Source organism: Sphaerulina musiva (assembly GCF_000320565.1).
Source record: "Sphaerulina musiva SO2202 unplaced genomic scaffold SEPMUscaffold_10, whole genome shotgun sequence".
NCBI lineage: Eukaryota > Fungi > Ascomycota > Dothideomycetes > Mycosphaerellales > Mycosphaerellaceae > Sphaerulina > Sphaerulina musiva.
Window position 1 is genome coordinate 555571 of NW_016017392.1, and position 25474 is coordinate 581044.

General features: G+C 52.5%; 10 protein-coding genes across 10 annotated transcripts; 4 read left to right on the plus strand and 6 right to left on the minus strand.

Moving 5' to 3' along the window:
• Positions 1-522: 522 nt before the first annotated feature.
• On the minus strand, positions 523-1077 carry SEPMUDRAFT_151412 (uncharacterized protein). Its single transcript, XM_016906804.1, has one exon. It carries the CDS (start codon positions 901-903, stop codon positions 586-588), a length of 318 nt encoding a protein of 105 aa, XP_016757478.1. The 5' UTR covers positions 904-1077; the 3' UTR covers positions 523-585.
• Positions 523-3788, minus strand: SEPMUDRAFT_135776 (uncharacterized protein; the record flags this gene model as incomplete). The annotated part of the gene is made up of 4 exons (XM_016902731.1): positions 523-1270; positions 1348-1562; positions 1711-1814; positions 3644-3788. 4 exons carry the CDS (start codon positions 3786-3788, stop codon positions 934-936), a joined length of 801 nt encoding a protein of 266 aa, XP_016757477.1. The 3' UTR covers positions 523-933.
• A 1468-nt stretch (positions 3789-5256) lies between these two features.
• On the plus strand, positions 5257-6923 carry SEPMUDRAFT_52370 (uncharacterized protein; the record flags this gene model as incomplete). The annotated part of the gene is made up of 2 exons (XM_016909222.1): positions 5257-5438; positions 5489-6923. The coding sequence occupies 2 exons, from the start codon at positions 5257-5259 to the stop codon at positions 6921-6923; spliced, it is 1617 nt and encodes a 538-aa protein (XP_016757479.1).
• A 1185-nt stretch (positions 6924-8108) lies between these two features.
• On the minus strand, positions 8109-9249 carry SEPMUDRAFT_151414 (uncharacterized protein). Its single transcript, XM_016906805.1, has one exon. It carries the CDS (start codon positions 8637-8639, stop codon positions 8166-8168), a length of 474 nt encoding a protein of 157 aa, XP_016757480.1. The 5' UTR covers positions 8640-9249; the 3' UTR covers positions 8109-8165.
• Positions 9250-10387: 1138 nt separating this feature from the next.
• SEPMUDRAFT_110859 (uncharacterized protein) lies at positions 10388-14787 on the plus strand (the record flags this gene model as incomplete). The annotated part of the gene is made up of 3 exons (XM_016900877.1): positions 10388-10466; positions 10509-10513; positions 10540-14787. The coding sequence occupies 3 exons, from the start codon at positions 10388-10390 to the stop codon at positions 14785-14787; spliced, it is 4332 nt and encodes a 1443-aa protein (XP_016757481.1).
• Positions 10548-16229, minus strand: SEPMUDRAFT_91979 (HAD-like protein). Its single transcript, XM_016910573.1, has 3 exons — positions 16200-16229; positions 15966-16125; positions 10548-15869 (listed from the first exon to the last, which is right to left on the minus strand). Exons 1-3 carry the CDS (start codon positions 16214-16216, stop codon positions 15123-15125), a joined length of 924 nt encoding a protein of 307 aa, XP_016757482.1. The 5' UTR covers positions 16217-16229; the 3' UTR covers positions 10548-15122.
• A 171-nt stretch (positions 16230-16400) lies between these two features.
• SEPMUDRAFT_151415 (heterokaryon incompatibility Het-C) lies at positions 16401-18957 on the minus strand. Its single transcript, XM_016906806.1, has one exon. The coding sequence runs from the start codon at positions 18778-18780 to the stop codon at positions 16558-16560; it is 2223 nt and encodes a 740-aa protein (XP_016757483.1). The 5' UTR covers positions 18781-18957; the 3' UTR covers positions 16401-16557.
• A 416-nt stretch (positions 18958-19373) lies between these two features.
• SEPMUDRAFT_151416 (cyclin-C) lies at positions 19374-20979 on the plus strand. The gene has a single exon (XM_016906807.1). It carries the CDS (start codon positions 19431-19433, stop codon positions 20301-20303), a length of 873 nt encoding a protein of 290 aa, XP_016757484.1. The 5' UTR covers positions 19374-19430; the 3' UTR covers positions 20304-20979.
• A 70-nt stretch (positions 20980-21049) lies between these two features.
• On the minus strand, positions 21050-22789 carry SEPMUDRAFT_120221 (FAD/NAD(P)-binding domain-containing protein; the record flags this gene model as incomplete). Its single annotated transcript, XM_016901582.1, has 2 exons — positions 21050-21772; positions 21989-22789. The coding sequence occupies 2 exons, from the start codon at positions 22787-22789 to the stop codon at positions 21050-21052; spliced, it is 1524 nt and encodes a 507-aa protein (XP_016757485.1).
• Positions 22790-23841: 1052 nt separating this feature from the next.
• Positions 23842-25440, plus strand: SEPMUDRAFT_158572 (uncharacterized protein; the record flags this gene model as incomplete). The annotated part of the gene is made up of 1 exon (XM_016907797.1): positions 23842-25440. The coding sequence occupies exon 1, from the start codon at positions 23971-23973 to the stop codon at positions 25438-25440; it is 1470 nt and encodes a 489-aa protein (XP_016757486.1). The 5' UTR covers positions 23842-23970.
• Positions 25441-25474: the final 34 nt, after the last annotated feature.

Here is a 25474-nt window from a genome sequence, read left to right on the forward strand (position 1 = left end):
GAAGCACGGTCACGGTGTGCGTCGAGCAAGGACAAGCAAACCTGGGACTTGGAAGTCGCGTGACAACTTACAAGCATAATTGCACATACGAGTCGCAATCGTGGCAACAACAGGGAAGCTTCAGCTCAAGAGTCAAGCGATTGGAAGTGGCTTGAGCTGTGAGGCTGTACAGTATCATCAGTATGCTTGGCGCGACCGCCGTGCGACACCCAATTGCAGATCGGCCAGCATTTTTCGCAAGGTTGGAAAGCCGCATTGACCAAGCTCCCCGTTCACTCACATGCACTGCTACTTGGTCACGCCAAAACTGGCCTGCACCAGTCGTCTCGAGACTTGGCTTAGGGCTTCGGGCTTCGGCTTCAGCGCATAGCACAGCCAAACGAAGCCTACCTTACAGCTTCTCTGCGCAGCGTTTGCATCCGTCTTTCCATGTCTATGTATCCCAGTAAGTTATTTTGCGCTCCTTTTCGATACTTGGACGATATTGAGTGGCGAATGTGTCCATGTACAGTCAGTCAACCTGAACACGCTCCTGACATTACCCGGTTTCATGCCACCCTCTAGGATGCATCCCAAATTGCGGGACTATTCAGCCTCGGGACTTGCGGATGCATAGTTGTGCGGACGTTCCGTCAATTGAGAATTCTTCGATGATGGTATACTCTGCCCCAAGTCACCAATTGTCTTACGACCTGAGGTGTAGAGTATCACAGCTGTCGCTTTGTGAGTCTTGGCACTGGAGGTTACGAGCTCCGACATCATCCTGGTTGCCTGGGATGTGTTCCGTGACTTTCCGCGATCAGACAACTCAGCGAGTATCTGCCACTGCACGAGTCCAAAACACTTCATGATCCGGGTCACAGTTCTCGAGGTACATAGGTGTGTGTGTGTACATTGAGACATAGGTCAATAGACGGTAGACCAGCACTCAGCTCAGTGCAAAGTGCCGAATTTAGCATCTCCTTGCGTCATCCGCCTCTGCCTTGGTACTTCATGCATCTCAGTGCCGTTTTGATATGTTGTTCGCCACGTTACCGAGGAGGAGAGGACCAGGTGAGGTGGAAAGTGCCAGCTTCGTAGGAGGTAGAAGCATCCACGCTTTTCCGGCTGCGTGGGTAGAACTTGTGCCAGCCCGAGTGAGGGACGACCAGCTTCACGGCGGTTACGAAGTGCTCTTGAAGCGAGTGCCATTCGTATGCACTTGGTTGCCTCATGGCTCTCGGGCACCAGAGGACTCGGCAAGCATGTTCGTACGAAGATACTGGTAGAGCTGTCATGCTGCAAGCGAGCTCTAGATATTGCTACGGGGTACACATTGCAGATCCAGAGCCCCACGGACTTTCGTACACGTTCAGTGGATGCAAGCCGCAAACGGTCCACGCCGCGTCCAATATGAATTCGTGGTCTTCGTTGTGGCTATCGAGCCTCCGATCGTACGTCGATTCGAACATGCCGAATGGAGAAGTCCATGCGTCAACAGGTTCTAGTCCGATTGCGGCAATCTTTGCGATTCGAGTTTTCGGCAGAGCAACAAATGGATATTTGTTGTGAGCACATAGTCCCTACACATGTGCGATATGCCGCAAGAAAAAGGCCCACAGATGGCAAAGCCGAAGAAGCGAAGCTGTGTTGTTTGAGCTTTGTCTCCGTGAATATGAGGGGAAGCTAAAGCTCAGGCTCATATCGGCTGCATCTACCCCGAAATGTCACCAGCCCTTTCAAAGCTTCCTGGTGGAAGTTGGCCTCAAATTCTTCCACCTCAGAGTATGGCATACAAAGCGTCAACATGGGCGCGCAGCCACGGACATCGATGCCTAACGACATCGACAGCGGTGTGGACTAGTTAGTATACGCCGCGGATAACTCAAGCGGGCAGAAAACGATAGGCGGCGAAAGCACCACCGCGAACAACCAATCGCCTCGTTGATGACCGGCGGAATGATCCAGATAGTCGCATACCACCTATCTCATGCATCGCGCTTGAGCCTCGCAGCCGACGCTCGCCGTAGACGTCCTTCGTCTCGAGAATCAGTTGTCTGCAGATCCATGACCCCAGTCAAGCTACTGATGAAGCCGAGGAGCTGCGTCGAATCGAAGAGCTGTCTCAAGAGACCATAAATTCAAGTAGTTCGATGCAAAGGGTACATGATTGACGATAGTTTCCGAATGCCGAGATCAACGTCTTCGCACTTCCGAGTGCGAGCCATTGTTCTGGGTATGCTGGCACAATTAAGGGCTGCAGCAGATTATTCCGCCTCTGCGACTGCTACTCGGGTGTGCGAAGATACTATGCTCGTGTTCTCGGACAGTGTGGAAGGCGCACAAGTTGGGCAGATGCCGCGATGGCTTGGCCAAATAACATTTCGGCAGAGGAGACCGAGTACTGATATGGGTGGATCAAGCCCAGAAGCGTCTCGTCTTATTCCGTGTCGCTGGTCTTCGTCTGCTTCTCCGCAAGAATTTCATCAGCCCGTTAGGAATGTCCGCTTGAATTCTCGCTCGCGGCATCTGGTGGCGCGCATGCGCACATGCTCAAGCATCTCCTGGCTGTCGGGAGAAAGCGAAAGTTTATGCTCTCTTTCACGCCATCATGCCCTATCCGAGGCTTCGCGATGATGTATTCCTGTAGACGTACCTTAACGACTTGTTGGAGTGTCGCGTGAGGGAAGGTGTGAAGTCAGAGACGTTCGTTCCTGCCAAGAAGCAGGGGTGTGGTCGCTGTTGTAACTCCGACATTCTACCGGATACCATACTCCAGGTACGGCACTTGCACGAGCGAGGATCATGCACATTGGAGTCGCGCCATAGAAGTCGCGCAAGCAGCTAGGTACAGGTATATCGTCCACGCAACATGCCAGCACACCAGGTACACCATACATGTACTACATTGTCAGGGTCAGGTAGTGAGGTGTTTCTGCCCAAAGCGGAAGCGACCTTCAGACCAGCGCTGGACATTTCTAGCTGCCCGAGATATCGAACAAAGTGGAACAACAAGACGGACGAGTGGTCAGACTATGTCCAATGTTCGTGCTTGACCATCTCGCAATGTACATGTAGGAGTCGCTTCAGAGGACGGACATTCCCATCACGGCTCAATGAAGCAAAGAAGCATGAACTCTTCACTGCCCGATTCTGCGATAGACGCAATACTGTATGCAGCCTTGACCACCAAGCAGCCTGCAGAGCGACCAGCGCATCCTCTTCCCTTCCGCAGCTGTCTGCTTTACTCTGATGTCTCTTTGGGTCGTGCACTCGGATAGAGCCTGTAAATCCTTCTTGGGCAAATGTAGCAAGAGACTGCGTTCCACATCCTGGACGACTACGTGTACTGTGAAGTCTATACCTCACCTATACCGGCACTCCGCTTACCACCAATAAGATGTACCGAGTGCCGCAGCTACATGTACGTTCCAGCCACTCGGATTACAACGGTGGTACCCACGCGAACTCGATGTTCGCTCGTGAGTGGTGCAAGCTTGAAGAAGTTAGAGACATCTGACATTGAGTAGCGCGCAGGCGCGATATGTAGATCCCGGCGGCAAGCATCGCGCTAACATGAGATTCACTTATCTTGTGACCCTATACATACGGTAGTAGTTATACGACTTCGGTGCCTCAGAAAGCAATGGGACCGAGGACTCACACGGTCTGCGACGGGTTGTAGTCATTAAGGTTGCTCGCCTGTTGCCGATCAGGAGGTTGGAGCCAGAGATGGTTTCAACGTGCGATTTTATCCAGCTGCCAAAGCCGAGCTCGCCACGCGAGGAGCCAAAGTTGAAAGCCAACATGACTGCCTGACACGGGATGTGAAATTGAGAGCTTGCTTGGCCGGAGATGGCGAAGACGCGAACGGCTGGCTCGAGGGTGGTTTGACTGCTTGGCCGCGAACAGTGTAATGCTTGTCGAGATCATGCAAACGAGGTGTTTCTTTCACGTTGCATCGCCTCTTCCTCTCTCTCTGGTTGTCATGAAGACATGGATGTGGTTGTTGAAAAGTGAACTCAATATGCCACGAGGCAGAGCGGTGTGCACTCCTTGCTTGCCGGCTCAATACACCAGACATAGGTACATTGCTATTGCCCCGCGCCATCGAGCGAGCTCCCTTGCTTGATGAGCAAACTCGTGGACTTCACCCGTTGGCATAGGGTACACAATGGCCTCATCGGGTACTGAGACGGAGACTGATGCCAGCGGCATCAGCGCGGATCGAGCGTTTGTCCGGGATGTCTTGCGGGCACAAGCTCGTGGGAGTGCAGGACGTTCCCTTCAACCCCTCGGCGCGCTATGGGATGCCAAAGATGGAGAGAAAGAGGACACAACAGCTCGTCTGTGTCTGTCTGGTGGAATCATCCATATAATGTCGTGAACGTGAAGTCGGAGCATCGGTCACAGCAGGTGTTTCATCTCAATGCACAAAGGTGCGCACTGGTGCACTACAGCTAGCTGTCGATCGGCCTCATCTCGGTATGCAAGCAGCAACATCCGGACGAATGAGCGGCAGCAAGACCGGGATGCACTGCAAATGAGATGCACCCAAGCTTCTGTTGGCCGTTTCTGCTACTGTGATGAGTGTGTCCATCCGACTTTGCAAACACGGAGCCACCTTGACCTCTCGACCTCACCTTCCGGGCGACAGCGAGAGGAGTCGTTGTTGGGACAGGCACTCACCCCAGTCGCTCGTTCCTGGAGCCCGCCCTTCGGACGCCCACGAGGCAGAAGCCATTGAGGCCACACCACCCATCCCATCCACGGCATCCAATGCAGCTGATAACCTTCCTGTGCCGCTAGACGTGTCGAACGGTCGAACCACATCTACGGCGGTGAGGAGCGTGTCCCGGTAGAACTACGACAGCACTGGCAGACTGCCGGCAGGACAGAAAGTCAGAAACCTTTGTCAACGCCCATCTGACAACGCCTGCGCCGACCATACACCCATATACCGCATATACCATACCGTCCGCACCCATTGGGCTGGAACTTGGGAACGGGGGAGCCAAGGAACACACTCGGACCATGAGCCGGAGCGCCAGCGGTGGTGGTCGTGGCATCAACAACGACGATCGCGTCCTGCGGGCCACGAAGCCGTCGAGCGAGTCAAGAAACGAGCATCAACACAAGCACAATGCAGATCCAGACCGGGCACCACCTATCCGCACATCTCATCATCGCCACTCCGTCCAGAGGACTCGACAATTAATCCGCATCTCTCCTGCTGCTGCGTTATGCGTATTGCTCACTGCTAGCATCCACACAACCATGGCGCAAACGCGATGCATATCGCTGGCCGACTCAACGGCCTGTCCAGCCTTCAGCGCCGCGTCAATCTCGACCAGCGGCGACGTGGCCGGCCTCTTCCCGTTCCTGTCCAATGTCTCAGACACAACCTCGTTCGACGATGGCCTCGCCGCATATATTGCAGGCGACTTCACGCAACTACGGTATGTCGCGTCTTGCTCACTCTCCCCGCCAATGCACTAACATGGATCAGATACGCCACACTGATAGGCTGCGACAACGTCCAGCGGGATAATACTACCGACTTCTATGCGCGATACACCACGAGCGTCCTTTGCAATGCCATTGTGCAGAACTCCATTGAGCCATGCTCTCTTTCAGGAACCGCGACACGACCCCTCTGTGCAGACTCGTGTGCCGAATATGCTCAGAGCGAGCAGCAGATTGCTGCCAGCAATATCTGCGGCAATGCAGGCAATAACGCCTTGACACAAGTCCGTGCCGACTTCACGAACTGCGCCCTGCCTGCTAATTCCATAACGGGGTCATGCATTGAAGGAGTCGCGAACCAACCCGATAACTGTGGCTTCACCCAGAACATCGCCGGTCTGTGCTCCTACTGCGCAGCAAGTTCGCCCAATGCGACGGACTCGTGCTGTGTCTTCTCAGACACGAACACCCGGTGCAATGGAGTCCAGCTTCCCGTGATAGCGTCCTCGTCCCTGGCTCCAATCACCGTTTCTCAATCGGCCACTAGCATCTCGAGTGCTGCGACGGGAGCGGCGCAGACAGGCAATGGAGGCAACAGCCGTGGACTCAGTGGTGGTCAAATCGCTGGGATTGTCATTGGTAGCGTCCTGGGCGCGCTTCTACTCCTGGGCCTGATTGTTGGTGGTTGTTTACTGTTGAAGAGGCGCAGAGACTCTAGTCCAGTCTCCAGTGTCTTCAATCAGCCAGCGCCTGCCAGACAGCATAAAGAGATGGGCTACAATGACGGCGCACGGGACTACCAAGAACGTGCTGGTTTGGCTGTCGTACCAGGAGCACGTGTCGCGCGCATGTCAGCCCTGGAAAACGCAAGCCATTCCAAGAGCTCCTATGATGCGGTGGGACGATACTCGAAGGACATGTCTGATCACGAGCACATGCCAGAATCCAGGCTTGCGCCGCCTCCGAAGCGTAGTGGCTCTCTCTCCAGCGGATCTCAACTTGGCGTTATTGGCGCTGCTGCTCAGGACACGTCTCCAAGCTCAGGCGACTTCACCTCTCCCGAGTCTAACAATCAAAGTGAGCAGCTCAACTTCTTCAAAGACTACTACTCTCAAGACGAGATCCTTTCGGGAGATTTGGTATCCACATTATGGGCCTACGAACCTCGAGCGGGCGACGAGTTCCAGCTTGAGCGCGGAGACATGATCAAAGTTCTTGGAATCTGGGATGATGGCTGGGCCACAGGCGTACGCGTGAGACAGCGCGCCGAAGACTGGCGAGACGACGATAAGGTGCAGCGAGATAGTGGGCTGAGCACTGCACCGAACAGCAGAGATCAAGAGGCTTCCGAGGACGGCGAGGTCAAGGCGTTTCCCCTCGTGTGTGTGTGCCTACCGGCGCACTGGAAGAAGACCATCGAAGGGGACTCTACAGAGGGCTCAGGACCGGACATGTTCCCTGCAACTGAACGAGGGTGATGCGCAGCCTTTCTTTATCTTCCAGACTTTTATGGCTACGACTTTACGGCATAGCGAGGCGTTCAATTGGATGTCACTTCTTGTGCGACGGTTCTACAATTCTTCTCCACCATCTTCCAACAATTGCGAAACATGCAATCGTTTGTATTTGTCGCTTCATACCCACCGGGCTACGCGAATCCCAAGTCTGCGAATCCCGCATTTGTTCTTGCTTTCTTTAATGGTAAAGACGGAGGAGGATGGACTGAGCGACGTAGGTGACGTTCGTTCTGGGGGAACAGAGCGGCACATAGAGGGTGTGGGGGCCAGGGGAAAGATCTTCGGCCACTTGGTCACAGGAGGTGCCATGTTGCGCCTGTGGATTTCATGGAGGACGATAAGGAGGAAGAGGAAAAGACGTATGACGCACGCATGGCATTGGCTGGCTGCTCATTACGGCATCGCCCTCGTCGCGCTCAGAAGGAAGGTCCAGACCAGAGCGATATTTGAGATACCCTGTCAGTCGTGTAAATACCAGAGTCATGAATATGATTATGTTCATGGCCAATTAAAATACGAAGTTGTTTTCTTTTTGTTCTTTTGTTCCTTTTTTCCCTGAAGATCAATCATGCAGGGACTTGTATAATGACTCGCTTTTGATTTCTTTTTTTGAGCGTACATGTACCTTACCTAGAAGGTCCCTACATTTGCCATTGATGATGATGATGATGACAGAGGACGGGATGTTATGATGATCTCGCCTCCCCGAGGAGGAGGTACCTCCTATGTATGTAGATACTGACCAACCTCCTAGGCTTACTAGGAGGTACGATCAGCACACAAAGAAAATAAAATCAAAAAACACCACCTACATGTATCTAGGCATCTTACAAATGATGTCTACTTTACCCAAGGTACATACCTTATGTACATATGTACATACAATAGATCAGGTAGGTCAGGTAGGTAGGTACACATACACATATGTAGGAACAGGTCGGTAGGTAGGTAGGGTACCTCACTGATGAGTACCTCACTGATGACAATATGAGGTTTTTGAAGGGAAGGTAGAGAGAGAGGGTGCGGTTTTGACGATTCGGATTGAATGACAAACGTGACCTACTACCACTTATAGGGCCAATGAGGTGGAGGAGGAGGAGGAGGAGGAGGGAGGAGACTGAGCGAGAGGGTAATGTGAGGACAGGTGTTATAAGGTATCATAATTTGATGGGGTGTGGTCATTATTTGAGATTATAGACATATTCAGGCCGTCTTTTTGGAAGAAGCGCGAAATTTTTCGTGCCATTTTCTTTTGGCGCCGAGAGACTTTGCTTCCTTTGCTGTGGCTTCGAGTGCAGCGGTTGCTGCGGCGGTCGTGTCGACGTATTTGATGGATTTGGCATGGTCTGTCAGGGTGTAGTAGCCTTGTAGGACGGCGAACTCACAACCGTCTCTCCACGCCTCGGGCATGGCATCACGCCAGACTTGGAGGAAGCGGATGGCATCGATTGCTCTACCCTCTGACTTTGCCTGGAGCAGGTTGACACCCGCGAAGTTGACGGCTCTCTGTTTATCGATAGCCAGGTGCCCGCCCGGCGTGGAGGTCGATACACTCGAGAACACGCTGCGCACCAGTCCCTGTGGCCAGTCACCGGGAAGGTCAATGGCAAATGGGGGTATATCGTTCTCTGGAAAGGGAGAATCGACCGCGATGCCATCTGCCACTGCCACGGTCATGGCGGATTGCCATACCTCGGCCTTTACCTTGGCGCTCGGGATGTAACTGCCTGGAGGGTCTTCCGACTCAAAACAGGCCAGTTCGCGCCATCCTTCCTCGCACTCGACTTGGCTGAGGGGAATATGTGAAAACAGCTCGCGCTTTGTGATGGACGCTCCAGTGCCGTAATTCCCGGTTGACGCGTAAATTGGAAGAGCAGCCTTGATGTATGGGGCAGCGGAGGAGGGCGCAGTTGGCAGTAGTTCAATGGTAGTGTCACACTTGGAGACGGCTTCAACTCCGGTCGTGGGAACCCCTCCACTCGGATCGGGTATATCGTGGGGTCGGATGAGATAGACGCTGTTGGAGGTGCTAACTTGACGTATCTGATAAGTCTGGTTGGGGGTACAGAGCACCGAATGGGCTTCCTTTGCATTGTTGCCATTGACAACCTCCCTGGACTTGATTTGTAGGCTGTGGCTTGATGGAAGGGGGATTAGCAATGTGAACCGGCCACGGCGGTAGGCTAGCAATCTGTGGAGGCGGACGCGGACCTGGGTGGATTTTCCGCCGTAAGCAGGGCCAGCAGCTCAGCGGGCAGCTCGAGAAGGCGCACCCGATGCAAGTCCGCGTCGGGCCAGATGGTAATGGGCACGCCCGTATGGGGATTCTGCGTCGCCATTCCGGGTGCCAGGAGAGAGTGTTGGTGGTGGTGGTGGTGGTGGTGGTGGTGGTGATGGTGATGAAGATGAATATCAAGATGAATATCTCTGATATCTCTCCAATCACGTCATAAACATTATCGATCTTGGTCATTCGCGTGGCCAAGATAGCAATGTGGTCATCCCCGAACAAGGCGCCTGGTGACGGTGCCTTGACCTGTGCCGTCCACGTCTTGCGCACATTCTCGCCCAGTTCTGTAAAGTACTTCTTGAGGCCGAAAGCCAGGCCACGACAGACTTCGTCCCCCTGCTCTTCCCGCGGAAGGTTGCTGACAGCCGAGTAGAACGGCGAGTTCGGCGAAACGGACAGACGCGCATAGGAACCCCATCCGGCGGGCGTGAAGACGTGAACCTGGATGCGCGAGCTCGTGGCTCCAATGGTGGCCGCGGGCCCGTGGAAGACGAGTACCGGCGAGTTGCCGAGCAATGGATCGGTGGTGTGAAAGAGGGCGAGCTCCCCTGACAGAGCAGGTGGCGCGGCGATTACTGTGGCCATGAGAGGGAGCTCGCTCGTTCGGTCGGTCGGTCGGTCGGTTCTTCGCTCGTTCGTTCGTTCTAGGCGTGCTTTCTGTCGATATTGCTATAGTGCTGCGTCATATCATATCGTCGCGTCGTGATGGTCGTGAATGCGTAAGTGTGCGCGTGCAAAATGAGGCCGTTGTCGCTGGGTGTGTCCAGTGAGGTAGTAGTCTCTGTTGATTTCGCGACGCGTCAGGCGGCTATGATGTACCTTAGTACAACTGTAAGGTAGTGTATGTACTGTAGCTGGAGGTAACAACAAAGCCCTTGTAGGCAGATCTGGCGCGGACAGTTAGAGCAGAATTAGGCTGCCAGATCGGCCCTGAGCAAGGATGCAAATGCGGTGCAGCTGCAGTGCAGAGATGTCTCAGGGACGAGACGACAACAAAACAACAACAACAACATAAACAACAAGCTTAAGCGGCTGAGAGACAACAACCAAGTTGTGCAACAGGGCACGGCGTCAAGAGTCCTGCAGGCGCAACCACTGAACGCGCCATAAAAAGGAATCTCGGCTTCACTTTTCCATGGGAATTAAACTAAACATATCCCGGTACCTTGTCGACCCTGGTTTCGCCATCCACGCGCGACTCCACCAGGGCTGCGGTATAGGCGTATAGCTAGGGCACGCTGTATTGATTCTATTAGGTAAGGTATTTTTATATATTATTGGCATCAGTTGCACGTTGCCTTCTGTGAGCAGCGTCTGTCGTGGTTGGACGTGGACGTTGTCCTGCCCCCGGGGACGATCAAGGAGCCACCCGACACAGCAGACGGCACAGAGGAGCTCCGCGATCATGAACTGCTCAAGCGGCAGTATGGACGATATGCCGACCTCATCGCCACTTTTGGGGAGCCCACGTTCCTGCCTACATCGAGAATCAAGCGAGCGCCGTCAAAGGCCATTGCGATCGGCAGGACCAACTCGTTCTTGAAGTCGCAGAAGGAGCACTCTCGTACCCAGATCGCCGAGCTACTCGCGACAGAGGAGAATTATGTGAATCGTCTGGGTGACCTACAAGGTTTGGCCAGTAACATTGGAGCAGACCTCAAAGCTCGACACCAGCAGACTCTGACTGAAGTGTTTCCCGACTCTCTCCACCGCATACTGGAGCTCAATTCGGCCTTTTTGGACCATCTGCGCAACGTCATCAACGAGACGGATTCCGCATCTGCAGAAGACATTGACAACTCCGTCGATGACGCGACAAATACGGATGAGCCTTTACCCGATGCCCAAGGTCTGGGCGACGTCGCCCAATGTCTGTGCGAGTGGTTCCCGAAATTCTCAGAGGCATATAGAGAATACCTGGGTGCTCACAGGCAAGTGACCACGACACTGCGGGCGATCCTGCGGAATGGAGATGGACTGGCGCTGGAATTGCAAGACATCGGAGAGCAGAAGCTCAACTCCTTGCTCATCGAACCCATACAGCGGTTACCACGATACCAACTTTATATCGACAGCATCGTGAAGAACATGCCCATCAAGCACCCGGCATTAAAGACATTACTGAAAGCTCGCGACATGATTTCAGATATTTGCGCCGAGAACGAAGGCAGTGAGGCTACGGCAATAGTCGAAAGACTACGCTCACGTACTCTCGGCTGGCCCATCGACATCAATATTACCGGGCGTCTGGTCACCGCGGCTGACTTTGTGGAGCTTATGCCGCCATACGGATACGATAAATGCGATGGTCCCAGCGGAATTATCTTCCTCTTCACCGATGGTATTATTATCGTGGAGAAGGCACCTGGGTCCAAAGCCACTGCTCGGACGTTGATGACCGAGATTGAGAGTGGATCGATGCCCAATCGATCGATGGAAAGTCTCACAGATACGATGGGGGATTTGCACTTCGTCCGTCGACTTCAGCTTGATGCTTTACAACTCACAGAATCTCACGATGGTCACGCTCTGCAACTAATGACGTTCTTCCAACTTGACATTGGCGGCGCATTGACTGCCCAGGAGCCCATACTGGACTCTTCCCAAATCTTGCGCTTGGAGCACTCGTACGATGGCAGAGCAGGTAGGCTGATCGAGGAAGTTGCAAAAGCCAGAGTCGAGAGTCGGTTCTCCGAATCAGAGCGCGAATCTGCCACCTGGGAGATTCGCGCAACCGATCCAGGATCAGACAGCCTTGGCTTGCTCAGCTCGATTTTCGAAGATTCCAATGCCGAGCATGTTGCCGCACGAAGCACGAATGCACCAATACGAATCATTGTGGATGCCGAACGGCATAGTACACAGGCCCTATTAGGGCAAGGCGGCTTGCGTGCAGCGATTCATCTCGCCTCGCATCGCGACGGAGACTGGCGGCTGACTGTGGAGTCAGTAGATGGCAGCTTTGGACGCGAGCACGTGGACACACCAGATCTGGTACCCGCTCTGCGAAGAAAGGTTGCCACTATCCTCAGTGCTCGCCTGAGTGCGGAGCAGCCTGGGATGGCGGCGTGCACGCTGCTGCGTAATGCGGATATCCTCCAATCCATCGAACTCAAGACTGCGGCTCATAATGGTGAGCTGAGGCAAGTGCAGTTCGCCCCTCGTGAGCGCATACATCGTCCCAAATCGCCGAAAAAGCTCCTTTCCAGTTTTCTTTCGAGCGTTGGTCCTGGTTCTGATCCGCCGACCTTGCTCCAAAAGCCACTACCCCCTACGATGACCAGCATACCACGCCTCCCCAGCAATGCCTCATCACACAAGCCCTCCAGCCGAGAGGGCAGACCTTCTTCCAAGGAGGGTCAAATGCCTTTCTCGCCGCCCAGCGATCTGGCCGCAAATCAGCTAAAGAAGCTGGAGGATACTCTGTCCACTTACGTACTCGCGATCCAAGCTCGCAAAGGGAACATTGTGGGCAAGAACCTCAAACTGCGACTCGTTGCAGACGAGATGTCCGTGGATGAGCTGTATACCGGGCTTCTGGATGACCCCAACATGATGGTTCTTGCTGCTCAGGCACCTCTGGATGTGTTATTCGCCGCGTTCGAAAAGTTTCTCAACCATGCTTGGAAAGAGCGCATCGGACAGGTCATGCCCTTTGCTGTGCTGCAAGATATCCAGACCAAAGCGGAGACGGCGTTCCCAAGCGATTTCGACGAGTACTTCAAGTCCTGTATGGGCACACTTGCTCCTCAGAACCAACGAGCATTCAAGGCAATCCTGAAGCTTCTGGCGGATTTGCTTGATGGCACTGGCAATGATGGCGATCGTGGCACGCTCACGGCATGTTTTGCCGAACTCCTCGTGACCGAAGGCAACCCGCACGATTACATTGCTCTCATGGACCGCTTCGTTGACGATACCGATACCTACTTTGGCGAGCCTGTCGACAATAGTTTTGTGCAGAGCTACAAAGACAGCGGTTCTTTCAACTCCCACAAGAGAGTCCGATCCACGAATTCTGCTTCGCTGACGAGCAACACGTCTTCGCTGCGTCGCAAGTTTGGCTTCAGCACGTTAACCAGGGAGAACAGCAAGTCCGAACAGGAGTCCAAGGTTTCATCGGTATGGCGGACCCTCAGCAAGAGCACGAGAGCTGACCAGAGTCCTGGAAATAGCATCTCCAAGGCTTCTCTTGGTCGCTCGCGCTCCATCGATACCGACGCAGCGAGTCTGGGATATAGAGCTCCCTCGCAAGACAGCGCAAAGGTTTCAACAGCATCATTTGGCGGCTTGCCCAACCTGCAGCGAACACCTAGTAGCAACAACCTGGGTCTGTCTACAATTGGTGAGCATCCAAGCTTCCTTCCAACGGGACCTCCTCGAAAGAAACGGCGTAGTTCGCTCTCCGATCTCAGGGAGATTTCACCAAATCGAGACCCTGGGCGTCCAACCACACCACGGAGGCAGCCAGTGACACAGAAGATCTTGGAAGAGAAGCAATTGCCAGACTCTCCAGTACTTTCGACACCCTCAGGCTCGTCCTCTCGAGAAAATACGGGTCGGTTTTGCACTCCGCTGCAGAAGTCGCCGCGGTCGCGTTTGCCGTCTTCGTTCCGCAGAGAATTGTCACCTGGTCCAAGCAAAGCGCTCTCAGGCGAGCCACCTCAACTACCCCGACCTGAACTGGGGCGATCGAAGACTGATGGTACCGATATTCCTCGGCCGAAGACAAGTGGTGATCACCCTGATCAGGTCGTCATTACCGCACGGCCAACATCCAACATTCCAAGTCTGATGCCCCGTGCCGCATCACCGACCAAGTTTCGTCCCACGACACCAGGCCGAGCTGGACTGTCGGAGCGTCCTGGCGCAGGCAATATCGTGAAGAAACCATCGGATCAGACTGACAAGGTCACCCGAGCGCGAAGTACGACCATCGACGCGCCACCCTCGAGTCACACTCGAAAGCTACGGATGCAATCACCGCAGAAACTTCGGGAGCGTCTACAAAACGAACAGTCGGTCATCGCAGCTGCCCAAATTTCGCTTCAAGATGAGCTCAGTAAGATTGGTGACGAACTCACATCTACTCCCTCCAGTCGCACCACACCTCTCCGGGGTAGTCGTACCATTGGCCCTGCGGCCGGACGTGGCTCCTTCTCGCACACTGCGTCCAACATGGACCTCGCACAGCGTGTGATTAAACTGGAAGGTGGCATGCCGAAGCAATTCGAAGATCTCAATAATCGCATCAGCACGATTCAGAATGATCTGACCAGCTCACTGAGTGTTTCGGAAACGAAATGTAAGAAGCTGGATGAGCTGTACCGGGAGGCTAATGGGGAGAATGAGGCCTTGTACACGAGATTCAATGACGAGCTGGCGCGGGTGTTGAAGGCGGTGAGAGGTGGTGATGGGGTGGAGGAGTTGAAGAGGAAGTTGAGAGAGGTGAATGAGGAAGCTATCAAGTTGCGGAGAGAGACGAGTCGGCTGAAGAGGGAAAATGTTGGATTGAGGGCGCAGATGAGGGAGTAAAAAGGAATGGAATTGGGTGGGCATCATCAGGTCTTTCTCGTATGGCGCGGCGCGGCATGGTGGGTATGTCTATTATGAACGGGCTGGGATGGAGCGAAAATGTTTCTTTGAGTCAATGGCTACTACTACTATGCATTTGATACACCACGATGGGTGGTGGGTCTAGAAGCAAACAGCGTTTTCCTTTTTTGGGGGGGTTCTCTGCTAGGCATAGTAGACTGACTGGCCGTCAGCCAGTATGGAAAGCATATGATATGACGTTTGCTTCTCCGTCTACACGTTTCTCCTCCTTTCATCTTATCCAGCTTTACTGTCCGATATCGTAGGTAGTAAACTCACAACTGGCTCTCCTCCTTGACTTCAATTCCATATTCCGCATAAGGAAAATCCTCCAAACTCAACAACAGCCTCCCCCACCCATCTCCAATCTCCCCCGGTTTCCCACTCTGTCTCACAATCCCGCTCTCATCCTTCTTCCCACCCAACTCCTGCTCCTGCTCTTCTTCTTCCTGATACTGCCCCATCAACCCTGCCAAAACCCTCTCCTCCCTCCCCTCAAATTCCTTCAACAGTCCCGGATGCGGACACCACACCACCTGCATCCCCGCTCTCCGCGCACTTTCCGTCCCAGGCACCGAATCCTCAAATACCAAACACTCTTCTGGTTTGATCTTCTCGTATTCTCCCTCTTGCTCTAACCGATCATTAATCGTTTTCAGAGCCACCAACCAAATATCCGGCAAAGGTTTCCCTCGACCTTTTCCGATTCGTGAATCATCTCCTAGGACACGATGGAGAGGATCAAAGACGCTGAATACACTGGATTCGAGATGGGCGGTTTTGAGGTGGAAATTTGCTGAGTGGCTGGATGTTGCTAGTGCGAGTTCTATACGACGCGGTGGTGATGTTGATGTCGATGATGGGCTGCTGCTGCTGCGGTGTTTGAGGGTTTGGAGGAGGTTGATTACGCCGGGGAGAGGGGCGCAGGTGCGGAAATGTTGTTGTTGGCGAGAGGAGATTTTGACGAGGTATTCTTCGGGGGTTATGGGGAGTTGGGCCCAGTCGAAGAGGATTTTGCCGGCCTGGAGAGCAAATTGGAAGGAAAGGTGTTAGTTTGGGAGTGTGTGTGGTGGTGATGATGATGATGATGAGAAGAAGAGAAGAGGGGGTGTGCGTACTGTAGGTCCTGGTCGGCCTTGGAGTTGGGCTTTAATGTGCCATGGGAGGTTAGGTCTGCCGTATTCATTGAGAACTTCGTTGGTGCATATGGTATATTTGTCTTCGGAATCGATCAAAAGACCGTCCATGTCGAAGAGGCATGCCTTGATGGTAGGCAGTCTGATGATCTGTGGATCAGCTGTTGTGAGCGAGGATGCCACGCCATGATGTTAAGCGAGGAGGCAGAGACTTACTGTTTCTGCGGTGCCATGATGAAGATCAAAGTGGGAGGGTGAGCGAGAGGAAAGGAAGATGTTGTGTTTGTTTACTGTTCAGGATGGAGGATGAATCTGCGAGATCAGACGATGATGAAAGCTTGGCAGCAGCGTGGGGGCGGATGGAGCCGACGGCGGGGAATCTGTAAGGGTGGGGTGGCAGCAGTGAAGTGATCGGGAGTCATGAACATGGTCAATTCGTCTAAATCGGTCTCTGTCGTCGTGCCCCTTTCTATCTCCTACGTCTTGTATCACCCCCCCCCTTCACTCGTATTGTGCTCACCACCTAGTGCACCTCGTGGCTATCATCCTCACCTCCTCCTCCTCCTCCCACATGCTAATATTGACCATACCCACCACCGTGGCCCTGTTGCTGGTAATTGCCATAACCTTGCTGCTGATTCGGGTCGTATCCTCCTCCATACCCACCACCTTGCTGTGGTTGCGTTTGATAATCTCCGCCATAGCCACCATATTGTTGCTGGTGCTGTTGCTGTTGCTGTGGCTGCCACGGCTGCTCATAGCCGGACTGATACGCCGTCGGATAGCTAGAACTGCTCTGATCATAACTGGCCGGAGGCGGGGCTTGGTGAGAATATGCGTTCGGATCAGCCTGGATTCCATCTCTCGCTCTCTGCTCAGCGAGCATGTCGAACACGCCACCTCTTGTGTTCGAATGACTGCCGGCACCAGGGCCTATACCTGGAATGTTGAGACCGTGTGTGGATGCAATCTGCTGAATGCCCTGGAAAGAGGACTGAAGATCCGGGGCTTTATGATTGTGTCCGGCTTTCACGGACTCGGAAGAAAGGATGTTGTTCAAGCCTGAACCACGATCGGACCGCTTCTGCACCCACTTGTGGACCGTTTCAAACATCTTTCGTTGGATCTCGATTTGCTCGTTTCGCGCTGCAGGGTGGTGGAAAACACGTGCGACATCATTGAGAATCTCATGCTCGGGGACTTCGGGATGTTCCCAGCCATATATGACTCGGGGAGCGACGTACTGCAAAATTTCCGCAGCAAGCTCTCCGGCAGGCTGGTTCAAGATGTTGCTGAAATGGTCTTTGGAAAGCATAGAGTGCGTAGGGTCAGAACTGTTGGGATCTTTCCAGACAAGATACTGCTGGTTGGCGGAGCTTTTGACAACTGTCCCGGACCCTTGCTTGAGCGCGTTCGAGGCTGAAGCGATGATGGGCTTGACGAAAGGTGCAAGTAGACCCATCACGAATAGAGTCACCTTCTCGGTGATGGTGTCGATAATCTTCTCCAGGCCAGGTATCTTGGACACAATCGCAGATATTTGGCGCACGACCTTGTCACGAAAGCTGAGAATGGGATAGATCTTGGCCATCGCAGCTGCTGCATCCACCTTGGGCGGCACTGCGAAGCCACCGCCTTGGGTGGTTGGCGCATCGCCTGCAGCTCGTGCAGCACCATATGTATCGTAATCATTGACGCCACGCTGTCCCCCGCCACCCAGACGAGCATTTTCTGCTGCCTGTGCATCTGATGCCGCTTGCAAACTGACCGCTTCCTGAATCAAAGCGCCGGTGCCCGGAACTTTCGCAAGCACATCTGTCAAAAATGATGCTTCCTTCGCAGGGTCACCCCCACCAGCACTGCGTTTCGACTCGGCGCCCGAAAGCGCAGCGTTTAGCTGAGCCACTTCATTGTCATCGACTTCCGCTTGTGTAACGGTATCGGTGGCCTCGCCAAGCACGGAATGCAAGAAATCAACACCTCCAAATGTTCCCGTCACCAGTGGATACACATGCTTGCCCCGAAGATTGATGCTCGTCTGCGAGCCCACATGAGGGAATACATTGTGGAATCCCATCTCAATCAGCGCCAGTTCGGTGTAATTAGTGTGAGCTCCAAAGTCTTCCATGCAGTGCAGGCCGGTCCCCAGACATCGGAGCGCCTCGCATAGATCTTTCTCGTTGCCTTTGTTGGCTCCACATGTGTAGACCCGGCCAAAGTGAATACTGCGAGCAAAGGCCCACTTGATATAGCCCAGCGAAGTGGCGATGCCCAGGTTCTCGTTGGCAATATAGTTCTTCATACCAGTCTGGGGGTCAATAGCAAGCTCAATGGGCTGCACAGGCCCACGCAGGCGAGGATCAAACGACCTCGCATCGACGTTATCAGCATAATCCTTGGGATTGTCGATATGTTCCTCGGGTCTGTACACGCCCAGTCTCTCCGTAGTGACTTCAAATTCTTCCGTAGCATAACCAAAACTCATAAACGCCAGGACCCAGACCAGGACGCGGATGGTGTCGGCTGGGACGCCTTTCAGTGTTCCCACATCCACAGCCTGAGAATAGTCTCGGAGCCAGTTTCCAAAGTAGGTTCTCTTGATCATCATGGAAGTCCATTTGTGGCCCTTGATGAAGGCAACCGTCTTCAGCAGGTCCTCGATATCACCATGTCGCCAATTGTGGCCTTCGATTTTTGATAGGGAGGAGATGTTGCCGGCACCGAAGGCTGCTGCTGGTGTCGCCAAGAACAGAATGGCAGCAAGGCATAGCAGGACATAGGTCGTCTGATTGGCCATTTTGGCAATGGGAATGGGATGCAGAGGTGGACGTGCAGCTGGGATGAATTTAACCTCGAATCTGAGATGGAGGTGGTGGATCAAGGCGTGCGTGACGCAGACCCGGTATAGCTGAAAGGTTGTGGCTGTGCACCTACGAAGCCTACTGTCGTGGCCACTGGCTGGGCTGGCTGGCCGTCACACGCTCTGGATGTTGTGCCGGATCGCTGTCAACAATCCCGGCAGTCGAGAAAGGTGTTTTGAGGTCTTGGTAGATTATCACGTGCGGCTCTGGTATAGTGGAAGTGGTGGGTGGAAAGGGGTGTGGTGAAGAGTGGCAGGTGAGGAGTGTCTCAGTGGGAAGAAGTGCAGTTTGAAGCCATCAGCAGCGCCAAGACTTTCGTGCTGACTCGACGATACCTCATCCTACCGGCATCATCCACGACAATGACCACATCAAGCAGATCCATCGACGTTTCATATCGTCCGTCAGTGCATCTCATACATTTCATATCTCAATTTTCATCGTGGACTGACCCCCCGACTGCGCCATGGCGGCCAATTACTGGGACTCCACGCAGGCCAAATTCTTCACCTTCACCAAGGATGAATTGGCAGACATTCGAAAGGAGCTCGAACGGCAAAATCAAGCTCTACACAACAAGTATACCATGCCTGAGCGTCGCTTGATGAACATTTATTTCCAGCAGCAACTTGCCAAGCTGGCGCGAAGGATGAGCTTACGACAACAGGCTCTCGCGACTGCGCAAGTCTACATGAAGCGTTTCTACCTGCGCGTCGAGATTCGAAAGACGAATCCCTATCTGATCATGGCGACCGCAGTCTACCTCGCGTGTAAGATGGAAGAATGTCCGCAGCATATCCGGCTCATGCTGGGCGAGGCAGCCCGACAGTGGCCAGAATTGGGTGTATCGGAAAGTAGCAAAATCGGCGAGTGCGAGTTCGCCTTGATATCAACGCTCTCGTCACGCATGATCTGCCATCACCCCTATCGCCCACTGAATGACTTCGTCCAGACTTTTGGCTTGAGCACCGAAGAGTCTAATCTGGCCCATTCCATTGTCAACGACACCTACCTCACAGATTTGGTCTTCTTGCATCCTCCACACGTGCTTGCCATAGTTGCTCTCGTGTTGGCCGTTGTTCTGCGGCCTTCGGGACAGCCACCTGGACTGCAGGCTCATTCGACACATGCTTCATTGGGTCAAGCTTCGCCTCCTCTCGGCTCTCCGACATCCAGTTCAGGGCCAGGATTCTCGCCCACTATGAGTGCGAACGCTGCTCAACAGGCGTTTCTGGGTAGTTTCAGTGGCCTTCGTCAAGCCGGTCCCAAGCTCAGCAAGATTGTGGACTGGTTGGCAGAGAGCAACGTTGACATGCCCGCTGTCATTGATGCCACGCAGGAGATGATCAGCTTGTATGCCGTGTGGGAGGAGAGCTACAGCGAGCGTGCGTGCAAAGAAGCAATTACAAGATTCGTTAAAGACGGGGGTGCTTGGGCGTCTGGAAGCACTCCCAAGTAGGATTTGGTCCGTGGTCTTCTGCAAGGCGAATTATGGTTCATCGACTTGTACGGGCCCTGGTTGAACGACGACTTGAGACGAGCCATCGAATCATATGCTCCATTTTTTGGGCTGCTCATCGGGAGAGATAGACACGCCTGGGCTATCAACAGGGAGCTCCTACAGAAGCATGGACCAAAGAGGTTGGCTGAAATGTCATCGAGGGAGGCTTCTTACTGAGTTGGAGAGGATCAGCACCACTCACAGCGCAAGATTCTCCACCTTTCTCGGAGAGCTCGTCACCGGAAGTGTGCTCCATGACTTTCACTTCTCAGGTCCAACGTTTCTCTTCGAGCGAGCTTCTTCGCGCTTGAGATGCCGTCTCAGGAACGGAGTTGGACCACCCATGTCCGGTCAAGTTTGACAATGAAATCGTCTAGCATGCCCAGTCGAGCACTCGTGAAACTCGGAAGAAAGCCTCAGGCACTGAAGGAACTTTACAATGACTGGCATCCAAAGTTTCATTTTCAGCTTGTGGATAGCCGAAACAAGTTCTGTGCGAGTCTGAGGCCGTGAGTTCAAGAACCCCATCGACGCTGGAAGATGCCTAAGCTTCTGTCAAGCTAGTTGTCACTACCCAGTATTACACAGCAGCAGGAGGAGCATGTAGCATAACAAGAGAGATCACATGTACGAGGGAGTAGGTCAGAACCAGTCGAACACAAAATTCTCAGATATACATCATGACTGAAAGAGTAGGTACCTCCCTACTCACCACGCTGCTGTTCCATCTTCCCCAATTCCTCTCTCAACAACTCTTTCGCCCTAGCAGCATCAACAGCCATATCCCCCTCCCAAATCCACCTCAGCCGTCTCTCCGTCTCATCAATCCACTCCCGCAACGCCTCTCCCTCCAACTTCTTCTCCCACATATAAAAAAACCTCTCTGCAGCCTCGGTCGAGTAGCGATGCACAGTCGTAAACCTCGGCGTACGGATTTCTTCTACAGCTCGCAATGCAGCTTCAACGTGATTGAATGGAATGTGATGTGGGTTTTTATCACTTGTACTCGCAATTTGAATGACTTCTTCTAGTACTTCTGCGAGCACAAATGCGTCTTCTAATGCTTGACTTGCGCCTGCGCCTTGATGTGGGGGCATGGAATGGGCTGCGTCTCCGATTAGAATTACTCGGCCGTCTACAATTTGCGATGATGATGATGATGATGATTGTACATGTCCATCGGGATCTTCAGGGTGAGAAGAAGGAGGAGGAGGAGGAGGATAAGGAAGATGATGCTGAAAAGTCGCCCAAAAATCTGGATCCGGATCGAAAAGTGAGAGAAGTTTTTGGGCGCGAGGACCCCAGTTGGAACAGTCTTGATGGAAGGCTGCGCCTTGATGGGGGATGATCCATTCGGTGTGTGGCCAGGTGGGGGTTTCGCGGCGAGGGAGGAGGGCGGCGCAGTTGAGTTGGGTGCCGTGGGAGATCTGGGTGAGATTTAGAAAAAGGAGGAGAAGAGAGGAAAAAGAAAAACAAGAGAAAAACGAAAAAAAAAGAAAAAAAAAAAAGAAAGAAAGAAAGAAAAAGAAAGAAAGGGGGGTTGGGGTTAGTAGGGAAGAAGAAGGATGATGGGGAATATCATTTGAAAGGGAAGAAAAAACAAGTGAATGAAAAATGGAAGAAAAGAGATGGGCAATACATACCGGATAAGTAATCATATATCCCCCCGGCGTCAACATAATCGTACTCAATCTCGCCTCCTCTCCGACCTTCTCAATCGCCTTCTCCATCGGAACCACAGCTCGATAACATCCACTTTGGCTAAACACTGCTTTACTCAACTTCTTCCCATCATCACCACTAAACATACAAGCTCGCACATTCGAATGAATCCCATCACAACCCACCACCACACTCGCTCGTTCCTCTGTCCCATCCGCGAATTTCAACACCACATCATCTTCCGCAGTACCTTGTTGCTCCCACTTTTCCAATTTCTTCCCAAATTTCACATTCTCCCCACCCATTTCCTCCGCCAAAAGTCCCAAAATTTCTCTTCGATGAACCGTCATATTCCCCGTTGGAGGTGCGAGAATTCGATGAAATACTTCTCCATCTACTCTTTCATTCCCTTTTCCTCCTTCCCCATCCCCCGCAGTAGTAGTAGTAGTAGTATTACTAATTTCATCACTACCACCCCACCTCAAATCCACCCAGACCTCCTCATTCGGCGACGGATTCCTCGTCGTCAATGCATAAACTTTCTCGCCGAGAAGAGGGTCAATATAGCGAAAAGTACGAACTGCTTGAGGACCGAGATTGATTCCTGCGCCAATTTCGGTAAAGGAGGATCGGGATTCGTAGAGGGTGAATGTGAAGGGGAGATTTTTGTTTGTGCTTTTGTTCTTGTTGATGCGGCGTGAGAGGGCGATTCCCAGGGAGATTCCACCCAGACCGCCGCCTATGATGGCGATGTGGAAGGGTTTGGGTGGGGGGGAGGACATGGTATTTTTCTTTTCTGTTCTGATTTTCTTTTTTGTTCTTTTATTTGGGGGATAATTTATTGGGGGAGGTTGGGTTGGTTGGGTAGACTTTTGCACAGAGAGAGAGAGGCAGCGAGTCAGAGGGATTTAATAGGCTAGATGGATGATGATGATGATGATGATGATGATGATGATGATATAGACGACTACGGAAGATGAACATTTCTGCTTGCCTGAGAACGCTTACAAATATAACATCCATGCATGACTGCGAGGTGGATAGAGAGGATAGGTATCCCTGCTGATATATGGAGATACTCATAACACTGCTTATTGGAATAAAACTGAAGATATGGAATCGAGACGCTGAGTCATCAAGCAAGACTCGTGTTCTGTCTCTAAAGCTAGTAAAAGTCTTCCGTATCACCGAGCTGGTACAGTCTTCCGTATTCGTACCCTTGAAACACCCTCTGATTTCTCCTGTTTCTACCTCCTATTCACTTGCTATTCCTCACTCACTCACCTCCAAACCAATCATCAATCTGCTTCTATTCTTCACCATCTTAAATCCCTCTGACTGATCTGTAGTGTCAAAGACATAAATCTCAGTCAGCGCATCAGCCTCGGATCAGGCTCTATACTGCACTGCAACACCTGGGGAACTCTCTCGCGTCTGTCTGTTTCAAGCAGGGCGTCTATGATGATCCTTATTATAGTCTGTCAAACATAACTGACTCTCCTGGCCAACTCACGACGACTTTCTTAAGTATACAGTCCACCTGGCTCGGCTCGTTTGATACAGGGTCCAGTCCCACTCTGCCAGCGGACTGCTCTGGACCAATAATCTCCAGTTCTCGGCAGGCTGTCTACGATGCGCGGCAACGCTAGGAAGAACTATTTCCATCAGAACTAGTTTTGACACTAACAATGCCGAAATGAGAGATAGAGAGAGAGGCGCTTGCGGCTTAGCGATGGGCCAGACTGGGCCTCGATCAATCACCCTTTTCTGAATCTGATACCTCCGTAACCTCCTTCTTACGGCTATCAGCAATAGAGAACCAACCAGGTGAGGAGAGGAAGCATGTCTGCGCTGCCTTTGACGTCTCTCTGATTGTTGTTGCACTCTTTCACACTCGCTCTTTTCACTTCACTTTCTGTCTCTCTCTCGCTAATTATCCCGGTTTTTCCATTCTTTTTTCAACATGCGTTCCTCTTTCATTGCCACGTTATTCGTGGGCGCATTAGCATCGCCTGCACTCAATCGAGCCGAGCAAAAAGTCCTAGGGGAACAACAACAGCAGCCATCATTCTGCAACGAAGCAAAAGCGCTCATAGCCCAAGACTCCCAAGCCGCCACAGCCTATTGCTCCGCCTACCTCTCCCTCCCCGTAATCACCGTCCAAAAAACCATTTCGCGCGTCACAAAAACGTTTACGAAAATTACATCTACCAAAACATATCTCGACTACCCCGTGACAACCAAAGTCGCAAAAACTATCACCCACTCGAGCACCGTCTTTGGACGCGCTACTACGACAATTACTACCACTACTTCGACAGAAACTTATACAAACCCTCTCTCGACCTGTCCCATTGCGCGCCAAAACGACTGTTCTTCAAAACTCAACAACAACAACAACAACAAAAACTCCCTCCGTTCCTCCCGACCAGCTTGTCTATCGAAATACATCTCCCCACCTCAAATCTCCCAAGCTTGCTCATGTCTCTCTCTTTCCCTCTCCTCGACAACTACAACTTTCCATCAACATCCCACGGGCCATCCCACGGGCCAAGGAGAAACGGCAGTTCTACTACCTTTACCCACACAAACAATCACTCTCCTCACAGCAGCCAAAATCACTCGAACTCTAACTCGAACTCTTACAACGGGGACTGTGACTCTGACTCCTACTCATGACGGATTTTCTTCTTCTACAAAAACGATGTATGCGGCTGCGACGGAAACGCTGATTTTGGATGGCCCGTTTAGACTTGCCAGTGGGAAGGATTATGATTTTCTTTCTTCTTCTTCTTCTTCTTCTTCTTCGAGAAAGGGAAACGGGGTGGAATGGGTCCATGTCAACAGTACAGCGATGAGAGAAAGTCGAAGCAAAAACGATGGGAAAGCGATGTGGAGAGCAGACGATGAGGAGGAATGTCTTTCGACAACAACACCACCAACATGGTTTGCACTCAACGGCCAAACCCTCGTAACGCAAAATTTCGGCAACGAGAATCAATTTCCACGATATGAATTAATTGGAAATGTAAAAATCGTTCCGGGCGAAGGGGTTGCTGGGGTGTATTTTTCTTTGCCTGACTCTTCCTCTTCCTCTTCTCGTTCGAACCATGACGACGACAAGGAGAAGAATGGAGAATTTGGTGTGGAGGGTGTGGAGGGGAAAAGAGTTCCGTTGAGTTGTAGTTTTGGAAGAAAAAAGGGCTGGAATCATTCTCATGAGGAAGAGGAGGAGGAGGCGGAAATAAATTTGCACGAGGCGTGTCCGTTGACGTGTAGATATGTTGGGGGTGCGGGGAGTAGGAATTCGAAGAGGGAGGGTGGACAGTGGTTTGTGGGGTATGGAGGAGGTGATGGGAAGGACGGGGAAGAGGAAGAAGAATATGAGAGTTTTACCATGTATGCTTATCGATATGGTGGATTGGGGAGCTGAAGATGAGGTAATGGTTTTATTGTTATTATGATTG

Coding starts and splice junctions, on each gene's coding strand:
- SEPMUDRAFT_151416 (XM_016906807.1), top strand. CDS start 19,431: ATGCCTGAGCGTCGCTTGATGAACATTTATTTCCAGCAGCAACTTGCC.
- SEPMUDRAFT_151412 (XM_016906804.1), bottom strand. CDS start 903: ATGTCTCAATGTACACACACACACCTATGTACCTCGAGAACTGTGACC.
- SEPMUDRAFT_91979 (XM_016910573.1), bottom strand. Junction 15,870..15,965: donor AAGGCCGACCAGGACCTACA/GTACGCACACCC, acceptor TTTGCTCTCCAG/GCCGGCAAAATCCTCTTCGA.
- SEPMUDRAFT_151414 (XM_016906805.1), bottom strand. CDS start 8,639: ATGACCGTGGCAGTGGCAGATGGCATCGCGGTCGATTCTCCCTTTCCA.
- SEPMUDRAFT_151415 (XM_016906806.1), bottom strand. CDS start 18,780: ATGGCCAATCAGACGACCTATGTCCTGCTATGCCTTGCTGCCATTCTG.